Genomic DNA, 18,876 nt, shown 5'->3' with positions numbered 1-18,876 from the left:
TAAATCCCCATCCAGATCTTCCTGTTTAGGTAGTGGTTGTGATCCAGGGATCAAAAATCTGTTTCTTTTTTTTTTTGCTTCTCCTACATACGTTTGCCATCTGTCTGCCCTTGCGCCCTGATCCTTAAGTTGCGGATCGCGTGTTGCGGATCACGCTAATGTCTGATGGAGTGCTTTCGCTGTATGTATCAGGGCGAACACAAGGGTGCGATACTCATGTCTGACATGTACCATAACTTGTACTACTCTCATTCTCTCTCTCTCTTATACAGGATACGATCACCGCCCTTGGGTTAAGGTAGATAAAAAGTGATGGGGAGGGGGGGGGGTCGCTCGTTCTTCCCCCACTAGGTAAATGTCTCATGGGGGGGGGGGGTCTTAAACCCATCCCTCCTGGCATCAAATATGTGTACAATAAAATATAGTGATTTATAATCATTTTTTGAAGATCTTCGTATGGCTTTTAAAATGGAAATAAATGGATAAAAATGCTTTCATTGATTATTTTTTTAAAGAGATATCGGTTCGTGGGGTTCAAGGAATGCATCTGTTGATCTCGTAGATCAAGCCTTTGACCCTTACACTACAAAACTGATTAATGAGTTTTTCTTTCCTATATACTGGTTCATTTTGAATATCCCATGTCAGCATAAAAGAAGTAAGTTTCAGACATTGGTGACTGAGGGCTTTAATTAATATGATATAGCCTACAACAGTGTTTCTTCAACCTTTCTGACAACCATTACCAGTAAAATGTCTAAAAAAATTAGACGAACCCCTTGTGTCCCATATTACGGGTTACGTATTTATTTTTTCTATATATTTATCCCATTTTTTCAACGATACTTATTTGAATTTGTAATATTAACCGACGTTGTGAATACACACAGCTTTTCATAACATAAATTATATTATGATAATTAAGGCAAAAATTATAAATATTTACCTTACATATATGTCAGGTTTAACGATTTGTCCTCATTGTTTTTGGAGTTTTAAATTACGATTTGTGGTTGTGACTACTTCTGTCAATGTTTTTGACGACAACTGGCGATGTCCCGTATTTTACGGATTATTATTTAAGATCCAAATTTTGTTTTTTTTTCTCAATGAAATATGGTCATCAGATCATTTCAATATTTTTCGTGAAATACATTTTCGTTTACTGCGATTTGCAGTAGCCCTTTATTTCCCACACTCTTCAGTAAATTTTAGCAGTAATTAGCAAATTGCATTTAAAGCAATGAATTGAAATTTTTGGCAGAATTTAGTGAGATCCCAAATTTGTAGGATCGCAGTTTCCTGCATTCTCTCCGATGATGTTAGGTGAACCTAAGTATAAAGGCATAATTATATATTTGAACCTACATGAATAGTACTAATATCAATGACAACGGTAAGTAATTTTATCAAGTCTGCCTGCGGACCATAGGTTGAGGTACGCTGATATACAACAAGGGCGCTCAACTCTTTGTGGAGTGCGAGCCACTGTATTAGTTTGAGAATGCATCGTGGGCCACTTCAGTCATCTGGAAATGTTCCTCGAGCCAATCAGGTCATCTGGAAATGTGCTGTGGGCCACTTGAATCATATGGGAAAGTGCCGCGAGTCACTCGAGTGATCTGAAATAGAGCGTTGCCAACTTGAGCCATTTGGAAATGTGTCGCAGATAATTTAAGTGGTCTGGAAATGTGCCAAGAGCCTCTCAGGTGATGCATACTGTGTCGCGGGCAGCTTGAGTGATCAGAAAATGTGTCGCGGGTAATTTAAGTGGCTGTTGGAACACTTCCAAGCGTTTATTGTCTTCAATTAAACTGTTTCTAATTTTTCAAACAATAAATTTCACTTTAAAAACACCGTAAGGATTCCAGTGTAGGGTCTTGACTTGAGGACGAGCCAAAAACATTGCCCCTCAGGGTTCCGCTCGGGAATGAAGAGGTGCTTACAGAAAGGCAGGAAGTCCATATTAAACTACAACAACACTTTCATCATTAGTGTTTGGTTACATTAATACTATCTTGATTATCCTGTCTAGAACAAATACGTATGTCACAAAGATCTTCACACAATAAGGCAATTTGAGCCAAATTCACCCTCGAAGAAGTTGCAATGTTTTGGCTCTTGGGAGCGAATTCATGTGGGTAGTTACGGCTGTGGCCCGACAAAGCGCACCTCTACCTTTTTACTTTAATTAATTCAGGAAATGTAAAGCATTACATATAAGTTATATCATGATATTTTCAAACTAGAGCAGGATTTACTGCAATAATTATGTTTTTAGAAAGATCTACAGGGCTATTACTTAAAATCCCAATCAAAAGTTCTCCGTCTCTCCTGAGGCCCACAAAAAATACCCACGTTTCGAAGTGCAATATTCGATGAAATATTTGAATTGAAAAATTTGGAAGGAACAGCAAAAACTGACGGAAAACGCTTCTTTCCCTTATTTTTATGCTGTTCTATCATAATTTTCCTCCGATTTTTGAATTCAAATATTTCAGCAAATTGCACTTAGAAACGTGTTAATTTCTTAGTTGACCTCAGGAGAGGCAGAGCAACAACTTTCTAATTGGGTTTCTGAGGACAGGTGTCCTTATGGAAAGTATTTTTATATATACTATATTTTAATAACTATACAACACCTTGCAACATGAATGACGTATCTGAGGTCTACGCGTTATTTGGATATTTTTTCTAATCGGAAGCATACCTCTAGGACATGGGTTTCCACTTGGTGTTCCGTGTGAGCTTTTTTGAGTTCTGCATGATCAAATGCTACGGAACCCTAAAAAATCCTGGAACCCGGAGAGTTTTTGAAGAAGAAAAATTTCTTTTACCGATGCTATTGGCAAAGTTGTTCTTTATTTTTAATTTTAAGGAGAAAGTGTCGTTAAAAAAAATTCAGGCCGCTTCTGTAACTAAACAACTTGGAAACCCCAGAAGTTGATAAATGTCATTCTTCATTTCATCAGGAAATTATAAGCTGTAAAAACAATGGTTTTTTGCCGCTGTGGTGGTCGAGTGGTTATAGTGACGGACTCACGATGCGAGGATCCGGGTTCGAACCCCACAGTGGTGGTCGGCTGAAGTTGGTTTTCTGCGGTTCCCAACTTCAAGGCGCAAATGCGAGCCGATCTCCCCGTTAAAAAGTCTCGCCACAGAGAGCAACAGTCCTACAACGATAAATCATTCAATCATAACACTTCACTCATAGTTAGAAAAACTAGTGGCAGATGGCAGCACTACACATAACAAGCATTGCAGAGAAACAACAAAACTTCACGTCAGGTTTCACTACACGTACACGCACATTCCCGCATATACCGATTCGTTGGAGGTTCCGCGGGGGGGGGGGGGTGCATGTGTGGTGTAGCAGTAGTAGGTAGGACCTCCAAAAAATGGCTCTTGGATCCATGATGTTCTTAAGTCAGCCACCTCGTTGGGCAATTTGCCTGTTGTTGGCGTTGTACTTGTATTTATTGGGAAATTCTTTATCCAGTAGTGATATTCTTGAAAGTGCTCCTTCTCTCCATTTTATTTCACCTGCACTGACATGTTTCTCTGCGTACAGAATTTCGACATCTTAGCGAGATGACAAAATAAAATGCTACCTTATACAATATACGAAATTTTTCTCTGCTTAGCAAAAAATTTTGCACTCTGGGAGCATTCTCAGACTCTAAACGTCCAGACTTTTTAAATCTATTCACCATGATGTCTATCTTAGTTACTTTTGTACATAAACAATAAAAAAATTCAGCTGTAAAAATGTGCCTTCTCGAAAACATTGGAAATAAGTACACGGTACAGTAATAAATTACATGTGAGAAACACATCACTGAACTGGTATACGTTCTACCACCTATAAGGTAAAACCGTTATAATTCTTTGCTTGATATTGGTGACTGGTTTCTAATAAATACGCTGCATAGAAAAAAATCAATGTAGTATGATGTTAACCAATATTTTATAAGTAATAATATAAGTTAAATTGTCAAGTTTTTTTCAAAATTTTAACGGTTGCTGTTTGTCTAAAGTAAACTAACATTGGTAAAATGCGCAAAAAAAACAACCACAAAAACTTTTTCATAATCCCAAAGGTTGTATAAGCCGGGATTAGTCGATTCTGGTGTACGTTTTGTTATTTATTACAAATGCGCGTTATAGTAATGCTAATTTACCGGATACAAATAACAACTGCTAAAATTTAAACAAACTTGACAATTTAACTAATATTACTAATTATAAAATATTTTTTAATATCATACTGCATTAATTTTGCTTAATGCGGCAATTTATTAGAAACCGGTAATCAATTTCAATTAAAGAATTATAACAGTTTTGTTTTATATGTGACAGAACGTGTTACAGTTCATGATGTGTTTCTCATATTTAATTTATTACTATAGTGTATTTTCAACGTTTTCTAGAAGGCACATATTTAGTGATAACATTTTATTTTTCCCCGCTTATAGTTTTTGGAGACACTATTTTTTTCCGTGGGTGAATAAGTTTCAAAAGTATGGACGTTTAGAGTCTGAGAATGATTGATAATGCTTTCCTGCACACAAGTTTTTACTGAGCAGAGAAAAATTCCTTGTATTGTGTAAGGAGCATTTTAGTTGTCATTTCGCACAGATATCGAAATTATGTGCGCAGAGAAACAACAAGTCAGTGCAGGCGAAATAAAAGAAAATGTGCCCACGATTTGCAAAAAAAAGAAGGCACATTTCATGTGGGAATAAAGTTGTTTTTTTTTGCTCGCGAGCAACCAAGTGCTCACCATGGTCCCCCACAATTGGAACGCAGGCTCCCTATACTAAGATCTTGTGGTGGGTCTCCTCTGTAGGGAATTTATAGTGTAAAAAAAATTAAACAAAAATAATACGATTTCTCCCGGGCCACCGTGATAGAGCCCTGCCAAGCCTACCCATGTAGGGGGTTATGGTGGTCACTTAAACCATTGAGGATGGATGCTTGTTTAACACCTCCTAGAAATAGAAGGTCTCCGCACTCTGCTTTTGACGTCAGTAAGTAGTCCATTTTCCTTCGGAATATTCAGGGGAAAAAAATTCTCTGCTCGTACCAGTATCATCGTTGTGAGGAAAAGAAATGATCGGGTTCAGAATTGGCGATTTCTATGCCCCACATTTAATTACTTTGCGGTATTCGTGAACCAATCATGAAGATTCTCCGCCAAAATAAGAAGAAACGAAATAGGATGCTGCGTTTCAAAATGTGGCAAACTTGCTAGGTAGTCTGAATGACATTTGTGGCAAACAGTGCAGAGGCCTTCTATCTTTAGGAGGTGCTGGCTTGTTTCGTACTCAAGAGATTTACCGACAACTCAGATCGGAATCACCCTGCAATTCAATGATTCGCATCATGATTATTTCAGTTTCAGTCCCTGTACGGGTGCTTTTCCTCCGGTGATGGTTACAATCAAAGATCTCGATTCGTGAAATATGCCTCCCAATAGCCTCACGGAATATTAAACTTCGTGGCTACGCATAGACTCTAGAGCCATCTTCAGAGCATCCTGGGCATCCCGGCCAAGTGATGTTCAGGTGCACCTATCTGGTTGAAATTCACAGCTTACACTTTACATACTTTCTCTTGAAAATCATACTGCCAGATGTCAAGTAATGAATTTACAATGTGAAAAAAAAAAATGATGAGAATCATCTCGAGGGCCCCAGGAGGAAGCCCTTTCAGTCCTATTCCCGTTTGTGTGAGCAATGCGGTTACCTCAGTTTCATAGGAGCTTCCACGATAAGATCTGGTGCAATTATTTATGGCAATAAATATGTATCTTCATGGTGGTATACCACCAAGTCCTCTTTCATTTTGCCCTGAGGCTATGATGCTGCTGAGACAGCAGTAGGGACTTTTATTTGGATAAATATTCAAAAATTTGTTTGAGTTCCGTAGAACAGCCCCATTATCATCAAAGGTTGCGAGAAAACAACTTTATAAATACCAAGTATTCTGCGAGATACTTTACGTTGGAAACCCCCTGCTCTAGTATCAACCATTCGTCAGTAAAATGCGCTAAGGAGAATATTAAGTAATCACCCTCACTCCCTCTCTGTATTTTGTATGACCAACGTCATAGGCTCACCTGAAAAATATGGATACGGCCCGTTATGATGTCCCTGTACATCTTCCATGAGACCATCGGCTCCGAGACCCGCTCGTAGAGGCCTCATAGCTCTCCGGGGATTCCTGAAGAAATGCCGCCTCGAACCCAGAGTACTCAACTGTTTCATCCGCCTCTCTTTAGATCTTCTATTCTGGAACCAAACCTGCAAATAAAAATTACATACTTATATTATTCAAAGGAGATTTCTTGAGCTACCTAAAGCGAGGGCATTCTAACTTTAGTGGGGAAGAGCGGGCCACTTCATTGATGATCTGTAAATGTGCCATGAATCACTTAATTTATATGATAATTTACCGCAGGCCACTTAATTGATCTGTAAATATGTCGCGATCAATTGATTGATAGGTAAATGTATTGCGGGCTGCTCGCGTGATCTGGAACTTCATCACAGTTCACTCAACTGATCTGTACATATTCCGCGGGCTACTCAAAAGATCTGGGACTGTACCGCGGTGATCTGTCAACACGCCGCAAGTTACTTAAGTGATCTGATAATGTGCTGCGGGGCACTTGAGTGATCTGAAAATGTGCTACGGATCGCTTAAGTGTTCTGGAACTGCGCCGCGGGTCACTTAAGGTATCTTAGGGAATACGCGCAGTTTGAGTGCTCTGGAACTGTGCCGCGGTGATCTGTAAATATTCACGAAGTACTCGAGTGATCTAGGAATGTGCCGCGGGGCCTTCTTGAATGACCTGTAAATGTGCCGCGGCTCACCTAATTGATAATGAAAAATGCACCACTTAGTTCATTTTCACAAAATTAGGTTTGAGGTCACGTGCCACATCAAATAACTCTGAGGGGCCACATTTGACCTTTCGGAGGGCTGCATTTGGCCCTCAATTTCGAGCCACGGATTCAGCATGTACATCCTAAAGAACCCAATAACAAAAATATCACTCAATCCACGGAGATCCCTATTTTTCTATTAAAACAAAAAAAAAAACCAAAAAACAACACAATCACAATAATAGCCGTTTGTACTTTACACGCCCCACACACACACAGATCTTCATCATTTTTATCTTCCTCCATTTCCTTAATATAATTTTTCCCGAATCAAAAATGCGTGCGGTTCGTGTGCGTAATTTAACGAGCGCAATACCGCATATAAAATGATACGCAATACTCTTTAATTCACATGGCGCTTGCTTAATGAGTACATCGGACATTAAATTGGTTACTGACGTACATTATATACTCTACCATTTTTTTTTATTTTATAAACGTTATTTCTCCATCTTACGCTAATACACACACACATATATATATATATATATATATTTGGTTGAATAAGTAAAAAAAATGTAGAAAATTCACAACTGTGCTGAACAAAAACACTCTCTACCATTTTTTATTTTATTTTACTTCCTCCATCGCGTGTATGAAGGCAATAAGCATCGCAAAGCAAAAATCCTGGCAATGAATATTCCAGGACGTATGTACGTACCTATGGTCTCTCTCTGTACCCCTTCATTCCCGTCCATATTCTCCGCACACACACACGACGCCTTGGGAAAATTTCTGGCACGCAAAAAACCCATTCCGAAAAAGAGTTCCATTTTTTTTTCCTTCTATCTTATGAATTAAAAAAAAAATATTATACATAAAAGCCCCCCTTCAATTTTTCTCTTTCTGTATCCCGTTGGTTTGTATGTATGATGTGAAATATGCAGCAGCGGCAGACCCTCCGAATAAAAGTGTTTTCTGCTATTTTTCATTTTTTTTTTTGGAGAATTTAGGAGATCTCTGGGATTTTTTTTTGGAAGGGGGGGGGGGTTAAAAAAAAAAAGGAGAAATGGGAACTAAAAATGGCGGACGTTCGGGCGGAGATTGCGTGATCGGGAAAGAGACTCGCATTGGACGCAAATGAAATTTCAAGAAGTCATCTTTTCTCTGAAGGAAATAATAAAAGAAAAAAAAAAGTTTTTTTTTGACTTCTTGGCCGCATACGAAGTGTTTTATTTATCTCTGATGTTGTTGTTGTTTTTCACCATTTTATTATTTGTTGTTTTTTCGGGAAAAAACAGCAGGAAATGATGTTGAATAGCGAAAGTTTTTCTAAAACAAAAATAGAATGTCATCGATGTAAACATGGCTCCCCCTAGAAACGTTTCCGTAATGTGTTTGATTTAATTTTGGTCATTTATCGTTCGAGAGAATTTTTTTTGTTTATCGTTTAAATCGATATACAGTCAAATCTCGGTAAGTCGAATGTGCAGCGGCCTACAAAAAAAACTTCGAGTTATCGTTAGATCGACTTATCGGAAATTTCGATTTCAGAGTGAGGGTAAAGTAAGACTGAAATCTTTACAGTGCTGGTATTTACGAATATGGTATTAGTAAAATATGTCAGACTACTTTAGATGGGAGAAATTCGGAAAGAGAAGTAAATTGAATCATATTTAATTATTGAATGAGAATATTCAGAAATAAACTAGAAGTTATTACTGTATTATGGAAATGGACACATATGCATGGTACCTCGTGCAAATGAAAAGAATTAAATAAAGTGAATACAAGATTATTTTCTGTTAAAAAATGCAATGGTTTTTTGACTACCTAGTCATTCCCTTTTTGCAAGCGGAAAAAGGAATCTGCTAAATGCTAAATTATATTGCTAAATGATAGATTCTATTGCTAAATGATAGACTCTATTGCTAAATGATAGGTTCTATTGCTAAATGATAGATTCTATTGCTAAATCCTAAATTTTACATAATTTAGGATTTAGCAAATTAGGATTTTTATATATATATATATTCAGCAAATATATATATTGCTGAATGATATTTTTAAATTTCTCTCATTCCCGAAAACTTCGAGTTGGTGGAAAATTTTAGCACTAAAAATACAAAAAAAAAGTTCTAGAGCTGAGTAAATACTTTGACTTAAATAGGTATTCGAGTTCGACTTGTCGAGAATTGGCTGTATTTCTGATTTTGAAAAATCCATTAATACACGCAGAAGCGGACTGAGGTCGGTTGAGGCCCGGGTGCAGAAGAAAATATTGGGCCCCCTAAATTTGAAAAAAATTGTAAAGTTGGGGATTTTTGAGTGCCCTTCTAAAAACTGGCTCCAGGGTGCACGCCCGCAGTTAAATCCGCCTCTGAATACACGGGGTATCAATATAACTAACGCTCCTTAGTTCTTAGCTGTCCATAACTGTAGTTAGGGTGATCAGAATACTCGGTTTGAAAGACCTGGTCATTTTTTTTGCCCCACAACTTATTAGATACACGCATACGAGTATCTGATAAATTATACGATGCTAAGACTTTTTTTTGTACCACTTTGTACCCGAATTGCAGAGTGATGTGGTAGGAAACTGTTTTTGATCAGCGAGTACCTAAGATTCTTTACCAGAAATTATACATTCCAGCACAAAATCCGGCAAAATTGAAGGACACCAGTTTTTTGATTCGGAATAATTGATTGATGGTTCCCGGCATACCGGATCAAAAAGGGGTTTTTATATTATTAACCAGTTATGATTTTATTAAATTTATTCACCTCATGAACCACTTTCTCATGTTGAAGAAATGGAAACAATATATACGTTTAGTTAAGTACTTTTTTATAATACCTAAATCGCGGACTACCTGGGATGCTTGATTGGCTCAAAACGATAAAATAATAAAAGGTACTTTCAACTCACTGCTGTAGGGAAACACACATTTTCCGAAAGATTTATTTATTTCGGGAATATATTAGAGCAATAATTCACAATCTTACTTACCTTTGGCATCGTTTTTGGCAAGGATTTACAATTTTTCGTAATTTCCCATACTTTTCCTCGAGAAAATATGATCAGCCTATTTACAAAGGCATATTTTTAGGTTTCATAAATGCATTTTTTATGCAGCATATTCTTCCGGTTTTTAGGCCATAAAAATCATAGCCGTACTTATTACTTTAAAATGATACGTTTCAAAATTGTTGTAGGTTTTGATGGACACCGGTTATTCTTATAATGAACCCATCATTGCGTTCTTTTTACGAACGAATGTTATTTCAAGGTCAAGTTGTATCGAGAAGACTAACTACACGTAAAGAAGGGTTGAATATTAAACTACGCGCTAAAGAAGACTATTAAACAGCTTTGAAAAAAATTAAAGAAAAAACGAAAATTACTATGGAATGAAGATGACCAAGTTTTGAAAAAAATTCGATTTTTCCTTCGTGCCATGAAGTGCATGGGAATGAGTTAATAGAACATTAGAGCATTACACAAGTAAAGTATAGATATGTAAAAAATAAATTCTCACGCGAATTCCCTAAAATTTCTCAAAGTACGAAACAAAATTACAGTGAACCCTCGATATAACGATATTCCGCGGAGAAAGAAAAAAAATATATCGTTGTAGAGGAATTATCGTTATATATCGAGAGGCAACATTACCATCACTTGCCATCAAACTTATTCTGTTGTTGGCATCTTTTCTAAATCGGCGTTGTTACTACCACCAAAAAATGCGCTTTTAAGCAATTATTCTCTGCAATTTTTTTTTAAATTCATTAGTTTATTAAAATAATTCAGTTAGATGTATTGTGAACAGGTTTGTCACACACACACAATACACTTTGGTTTATCACACAAAAAGTAGCGATACCGAAACCTTCATAGACACTTTCGGTGAACAGGTGGTACCAAACAGTGCCGTCTTAAGGCATGGGCCCACCCGGGCACGGCCCGGGGGCCTCAAGAGAAGAGGGGCTTCACAAAAATGAGATTTTTTTGAAATGTTCGAGAATTTGCCTAGTAGGGCCTCAGAAAAATCACTTGGGCCGGGGGCCCATGATGCTCTTAAGACGGCCCTGGTACCAAATACCGATATTATTAGACGTTCTCGGAAGAACTGAAATATGTGACGAGTTTAAAAATATATTGAAGGATATTTCGAGCGAAATATTAAAAAAAAAAAAAATCGTTGTATATATAGCGGTTTCAAAATGTCCTATAAAACAACGTTACAGAGGGGTTTATCGTAGTAAAGGATGCTGTATCGAGAGTTTAACATTAGACTATAGGCGATTTCAAACAAGATTTGAAGAACATCGTTGTGGAGGGATTTATCGTTGTAGGGAGGTTTCACTGTTACTAATAATGTTAATCTAGAAACTACCAAATATTTTGGCGAAAATCATGAATTTTTTAAATCGAAAAAATATCGATGAAAAAAAAATATTTCCATGGATTTTATTCACGTTATAATTCTCAATTAATCTTACTACACTACACGCAGTTAGAAATATTGGATATATTCTGGAAAATATATCGAAAATTTCTGTGTGTATTGTAAATTTTTGAAGGCTACATTCAATAATTTTGTGCTTGCTATTTAATAATGTGGTATTTTTATTTAAAATTAATGAACAGTCACCCATTAATATATTCATCTATAAAAATATTTTCTTCCGAATCTGCATATGCATTCGTGACCAGAAATTCTTCAGTTACGATTCGCATAAATCATGGCATTTTGCATGGAAATTTTGAATAATTCAACACGCTTATCAAAAGGAGAGAGAGAGAGAGAGAGAGAGAAAAAAAAAAAGACAATTGAATGTTAGAGCAGTTTCCCATAGAAAACCTTAACGATTCTGTTTACGATTTTCCTCTCATTCATACGCAGCTGCTGACTCTGCACCATCCACTCGTCACAAAAATACTGCTACGTACATAAAATACATTGGCAAAACACAATTTATGTAAATTTTCTTGTACGTGTGTGATTACAGACCTTCCGTCCCGAGAGGAGTAAGAAAACAGGGGAAAAAAATTTTTTTACTTAAAAAAAACAACAACTTTTATTATTATTATTTTTCCTTATTTTCCAGAAAATTCCCGAAAAAAAAAAAAAAAAATTACGGTGCAAGAGAAGAAAATATGCAAAAAAGAAAACCCATTTAAAGTCCGCGTTTTAACTACGTTTTTCCATGGACTTAAAAATTCTCCAACTCGTGTGCAAAAGCATCATTTATTTGCTCCTCTTCTCTTACAAGATGCCTAAGTCTCGAAGATTTCTCTAGCATTTTATTCAAAGGAAAAAAAAAATAAATAAATAAAAACATGAAAAACACGTGCATAAAGAGAAAATGGGAGCTAGAGAAGAAGAAGAAAAAAACATGTAAGAAGAAGCAAAAATGAAATACCCAGTGATGAATTATTTTAAAAGCAACCTACAGAAATCCTAAGCATCTGACTTAATGAACGAGATTTAAATTTTTGAAAACAAGGCAAAAGCAAGCAGCACACGCTCCTTTCTCAAGAGAAAATATTTTTCCTCTCCGAGAAAACAAGAGTAAAAAAAATAAAATAAGGTAAAACTGTAGTGAGAAAATACACGTGTGTGTACTGTAGTAGGGTTTATGGGATGTAGCGCAAAAAGGCGTGCGAGAGTTAAGTTCGAGATGGCGTATAAGCGGGAGATGAGGCTGCTGCTTTTTAAGAATAAAAAAAAAAAATAGGAATTTTTACGGAAACGCCTGCAGAAAGTAATATATATATATATCGTTTTTTTTTTATCTTCCCCCACATGGAAAACGAATTTTACTTGCAAAAAGCAGTTCTTTAATTTCTCGTTGTAGTTGTATGGGGCACGTAATCTTCCATGTAGTAGTAATAATAGTAGAAAGTATGTGTGTGTATTTCCTTTTTTATATATTTCGAAATACAGTCAAACTCTGTTATAACGACATAGAAGATTCCACGAAATTTTGTCGTTATAACCGAGGGTGATGTTTTCAAGCCCTTTTTTTGACGGAGAGTATTTAATTACAGGCAATGAAATACTTTCCACGAAGTTTTAATTTCTGTATGATTAGGGGGTGACCGATTCGATCGAGAAAAATATGGGATATTGGGATAAAATTAATAACGGAATAATCTCCAATTTTCGCCAAACATGTTTGCCAAATGTTGACGAAATTACCAAAAACGAAATTTAAATATACCTTGGCGAGAGAAACAAAAATATGCTACAGCAAGTCTGCTAAAATGTATTTCACGGGGGAAGAAATGAACTTGGTAAATATGTGTGGGATGGATATTTATATTCATTATACCACAATTTATAATTTATGTAAATTACGTTCGTTCTTGATTCTAGTGAAGATTGGGAATTCAAGTAAGTTTTGTTGAAAAAATAAATAAATAACGGGATATTTTAAGCGGTCATGTCAATGAGCAAGTTGGAGCATCAAACATGTAATTAATATTTTATTCAACGTTAAGTGTAAATAGAGCACAAGAGAACACATTCCCTGGATGTGATCAACTCTAATCTTATGAATTTCGTGGGAAAACATCACCGAAACGGAAACCAAAGTGAAGAAAATGTTTTTTATTATGTCCGGTTGCTTTTCATTGACATTATAAGCAAGGTTATTAACATTCTCTATAGGAGTCCGGAGAGAGCCAGTTACTGACGTTATAACCGAGCTGCCATTACAATCAAGGTCGTTATAACCGAGTTTGGCTGTGCGTACACATTTTTCTTGCAAATTATTGTTTCTATAGTCGATAAATATTTATCGTTATAAAAAAAACGTCAAAATTTCTTAAAGTGGACTATAGACAACGTATTATCTGGGGTTTTCCACCCTTATAAGCTGTTGGGAGTAAATTTTCAATACTTTTAAACAATGAATGCAATTTGTTTTTAAAAATAATGCATGTTTTATGCAAGTAGAAGGGTAGACGACCTAAAGCGTGACCCAACAAACCCATTAAGATTTAATTAGTGGTGATACATATCACCACTAATACTGCCGGAATACGTACTAACCTCAAGAATCTTACTCCATTTTGTGTATATTAAAATGTTAAAAGAATCAATGCTTTCGTTCGTTTCATTATGTAAATGGACAGGAGCAATCGCTGCGACTTTTTTCTTTTCTTTCGTGGATCAAATAGGATTTTCGTTGCGAATTATATTGGAGTGATTTATCTCTTAAATTGGCAAAATTTGCATGTGCGGATTACAAGCAGGAAATAAATTTTCGAGAATTTTGTACATCTTTCATTGGAAAAAGTTCTTGTGTAGGCAGTTTTCACATAATTATGCGAAAGCTGATGACCGAATAGTAAATCAAAGTTTAAGAGTTTTTTTTTTTCATCCAGCCGATTCATCAAACTTTTTCTGGGACCTACATACTCAACTTGCAGAACTTGAATGGTATTCGAAGTTCGATGTGGCCTGCGACCTATCATCAAACGTTAATGAGCTGATTTATGATATTAATTGAAATCAATAAAATGAGAATGGCATATTTTTCAACGCGTGTGGTAGGCTCAAAACCGGGTACAGTATACGGAGAGGTGTCTTCTTCCTCACGAATATCCACAGACACATTGGCGTATGCAAAGGGTTTACGCATCGGGTTTTGGGGGGGTTCTAACGCCCCCCCCCCAAGCCAAGATCAAAGTTATTTTGCAGGAAAAGAACGTAACCCCCCCCCCCCCCCGAGAAAATTCTACGTGGCCTACGCCCATGTTCATAGAGTCCCTCTTTTGAATGCAGCGCTCACACTCCCCCTTTTTTTTCATGATTTTGATTAAACACGAGCACACATCGATTGAGAATTTCCATTATAGTTTCCATTACAAATGACAGTGCATGTTAGGTAAAAAAAAGCTGCATTTAATATTAACATTAATATATATATTCCATTAAACAATAACGATTCCTATTGGTTCTAACAAAATCGAGGTTTCAAACCATTTAACCCTTTTACGATCAGGGACGTAATATTGCTTCCAAATGCCAGTGGAATAAATTCAATCCAGCTGACTGTTTCCTTCAGCCTCTTTTTTTCCTCATCGCGAATCTTTACTGTAACCATATGAAACAAAGTTGTGTGAGTGAGCTTTTCCCCCTCGTACTCCACGCCCTCTCCCCCACTAGGGGGGGACTAGTCATTCTTCCGATTTTTACCTTTTGCAAACTAAGGGGTATAGGGAAAGGTTTTACATTGGGAAATCATTTTTGTAAACTATCTGGGCTTGTCAATGCTAAAATAAGAGGCTTTTATGGATGCGTCATTGCCGCTTAAAGGGTTAATGGGATTCTTCTTCCTAGTATTCATCTGCTTCGGACACTTTCATAAATTTTCAGGAAGATTTTTCTGAATTTTTACTGAATTAGTAATTTTTCGTTGTCTCAGTTTAGGTTTTATTTCAATGGTATGCCTTTATTAATCGATTTTTCGAGTATGTCTATTATAAAGTAATTTATTAGTCGCATAGTCACAAACTTCCTTGTTAAAAAAAAAAAAATCGTTTTTGGATTAAATTTTTTAGATATTTGGATCTGGTTGTTCCAGACGAAAAGGGGTTAGTTGTTTCATGCGACAACTTACCCCCAACACTTTTTGTTAAGATGCCACTGTGAACAAGTGGCAATAGCACAATAGACAAAATCACTGTTCAAAAGTGGCCATAAGTAAAATTCAAACAAATTGCAGTCTAATTACGTTGTCAACATTCGTAATTTTCGACTGTAACAAGCAAGAGAAGTGGGATACATAAAAATATCTGTATAAACCTAAGTAAAAAATTACTTCAGCCCTTTTTTTTTTATTTTGATGGGCAGGTTGACAATAAAATAGAGTTGAAGAGAATTAATGATAAATTTTATAAAGCTTATTTAATTCTACCATTTTCAATGTTTTATAATGAGTGAATGTCTAATTAGTGTTGAGTGACAACGCACTCCATGGTCTGAGACAACTTGCCCCGTATATGATGTTGGTTGTCACATTCGACAAGAAATTTGTAAAAATTTATATTTCATAGAAAGAGTGATTTTTTTTTTTTGTATACGCAAAAAGCTCTAGTACATGCTGAATGTTCAAACTTGATGTAGATATATCAAACATTTGAACTGGTTTGAATTACATACCCGAAATTAATTGAAATGCAAAAAGTATGACAACTATCTCGATCTTCCCTATAGTTTGTATATTGAAAACTGATGAAGAATCAATATTAATAAAGATTCTCGAATATATCAAACATCAAAAATGAAATGAAAATCATTTTTAATTACAATGATCACAATACCTGAGTTTCACTTTTCATTAGTTAGCGCCCTCCAATGGCTCAACAGAGAACAAAAATAAAATAATTAAATGTACGTATTGAACACAACTTGAATACTTAGAGGCCAGTACCTACTCTCAAAAATGTATTTATCTTAACCTAGTAGCATATTTTCTATTAATTCCAAATGTTTTACATTCAATAATGGTATAGAATACTGTATAGTGGTTGATGTTTATTAACAGTTGACGTGTGAAGCTTAATATTCGATTAAGCGAGAAAAAGTGGTTTAAATTATCATATTAAACGGGAAAACTTTAACATTGTCTCTACGGGAGATATTTCGGTGCTGGAGGATTTTATCCGTTTCAGTGGGGTTATACAATTAAGCGAGGCCGACTGCGCATGGTATGAACTCAAGCATTCACATTGCGAAATTTCGTTCATGAGTAGGATTATAACAATGTTCTTTTTCTCAGAGAAGTGAAATATGCATGTGCGGATTATGAGCAGGAAATTACATAAGTGTAAAAGGGGTTTCCGCTTTCACACTGAACAAACTCAAATTACTTAGGAAGAGACGAACGCCAACCACAGACATGAATCTATCAAGATGACTACAGAATCTGGTTCTCTGTCTTGCCGTTGCAACATGATAGAAGTTTGTCTCGCATTGTATTTTGGTATTCGGGAAAAGAAGAAGTTAATAAGCCGAGATGGTTGGCTATGAAAGAGTGAACTCACCATCAAGATGGGACAAACCCCCTCCCTTAAATCTATCTCCTCTGGCTCTATCAGTTATGGTAGCAGTAGCCTGTAGTGTGGCGTGCAAGAAAGAAGAAGCCTTCTTGGTGGTGGTGGTGATGATGAGAAAGAAACACCGTCTGTGAGACAAGACAATCAACAAATGGAATTCTCTCATTTTTCTTTTCTATGGTTCTTTTTTCCTCATCAATTTTTTTTTTCCTCTTAATTTTTCTTTTCAATTCCATTTCGTTCCCTTTTCCACAATTGCCGAGTTTCTTCTTCTTTCCCCTCCTGTAGGTGATCAATAATTCGTATGTCAACTGCAGAATTTTCCCAAAAAACGTACAGCGTATGGGCATGGGTTCTTCCCCCACTGGGAGGGGTGGGGGAGGGGAAGAGATAGTCCATAGATGAAGAACAGGAGGAAAATGAGTCCGGTATACATCCATCTATAAGACCAAGATAGGTGTCTGAGCATACACGGGTCTTGAGAAATATAGAAAAAGCTGGAAACGTAGAAGAGATGGTCGAGGTCCACCCACGGGTGACTCGGTACGCGGCTTGCATATGCTCGGCACAAGTCCACACAGAGAGGGGGGGGGAGAGGGGGGGGGCGAAAGAAAAGAGAAGAAACGCAAAAGACCGTGGGAAAAGCACGAAGAAAGAAGGCGGAGCCTTGGCCCTCACGATTGCGAATGACCCCGGCTAGACCCCATACCAGCCGTAACATAACATGAACACAAGAGGAACTTCAGGGTCCACTTGTGGCTGGTCCTAAAACATCAATTAAAAAGCAGCCAGACACACACACAACATGGAAATACAGTCTGCCTTCCGTTTTTTCTAATTTTTTTTCCTTTCTGTTTTGGTTTCGCCTTTATCTCCATTTTTTTACATCTGTCTTTTCTTTTTTCGGCTCAAACAAAAAGGAACATCTCCACACGCATTTATAAATTTCTTTTGTTGTACGCGTACCGATGTGCTGTTCGGAAAATCTCTACTTTTGGTACTCGCAGGGCCGTCTTAAGAGCACCATGGGCCCCCGGGCCAAGTGGTTTTTCTGAGGCCCTAGCAGGTAAATTATAGAAAATTTCAACCAAATCTCATTTTTGTGAGGCCCAGTTTCTCTTGAGACCTCCCCCCCCCCCGGGCCGTGCCCGGGTAGGCCCATGCGTAAGACGGCACTGGGTACTCGTTGTATGTTTTTGTGACTGAGTGACTGAAATTCCACGTGTGAAATGATTCGGAGAAATGGTGAGAGTAATACCCCCATGTAAATTAGTGTTTCCTCAAAGTGTGCGTCACGGCTCCTAGGGGGCGGGGGCGTCGTTAACCCTTGTCAAGGGCGTTGCGGTGAGCTGGAGATGCTGAGTTGTGTGCCTATTTATACTTTGAAGAGGTTCTTTTATATGGGGGAAAATATACAAATACAAGGCCACAACAGGCAAAATGCCCAACGAGGTGGCTGAGAAAAAAGATGCCCATAAAAATATGGATGTCATATATTTCAAAAATACAGCAACCCAATTAAAAATGCAATTAATGAAAATTATAAACAATATATACACGTGATAAAATATTATACAATGCCCATAAAGAATACGTATGGTTGTCTTATTCTAAGTATGGATAGCTTCTCGCTTTACCCCAAATATCTACCAAACTATTCTGAGCAGCCGTATGTGAACCATGAATTGTGCAAGGGAGACGCGAGTGACAAAAGTTTGAGCACAACTGTTGTAAATGTTTGTATAACTCCGGGATTACACTATAAAACTTTTAGGAAAGTTATTTTATAAATCTTGAAAAATGCAGCTAATAAGCTTATCGGAAATATTCGAGTAAATTCAAAAGATCCGGTTATTGGTTGCGTTCCTCAAGTTTTATAAAGAAACTTTTATAAAACTTAAAAATGCACTCAAT

General features: G+C 36.8%; 1 protein-coding gene across 1 annotated transcript in view; it reads right to left on the bottom strand.

The window, feature by feature from the left end:
* Positions 1–18,876, bottom strand: part of LOC149076909 (LIM/homeobox protein Lhx5-like) — an 86,815-nt gene that overhangs the window by 9,411 nt on the left and 58,528 nt on the right. Inside the window, exon 4 of the mRNA XM_089244626.1 lies at positions 6,122–6,305. Coding sequence (XP_089100752.1) covers positions 6,122–6,305 — 184 coding nt within the window. The remainder of the gene's footprint in view (positions 1–6,121; positions 6,306–18,876) is intronic.

Source organism: Pholcus phalangioides, unplaced genomic scaffold (genome assembly GCF_987345545.1).
Source record: "Pholcus phalangioides strain wild (caught in Gottingen) unplaced genomic scaffold, Ppha-v1.0 ptg000015l_1, whole genome shotgun sequence".
In the NCBI taxonomy this organism is placed as follows: Eukaryota; Metazoa; Arthropoda; class Arachnida; order Araneae; family Pholcidae; genus Pholcus; species Pholcus phalangioides.
Note: the sequence above shows the minus strand (reverse complement) of the source record. Positions and strands in the feature narration are given on the sequence as shown.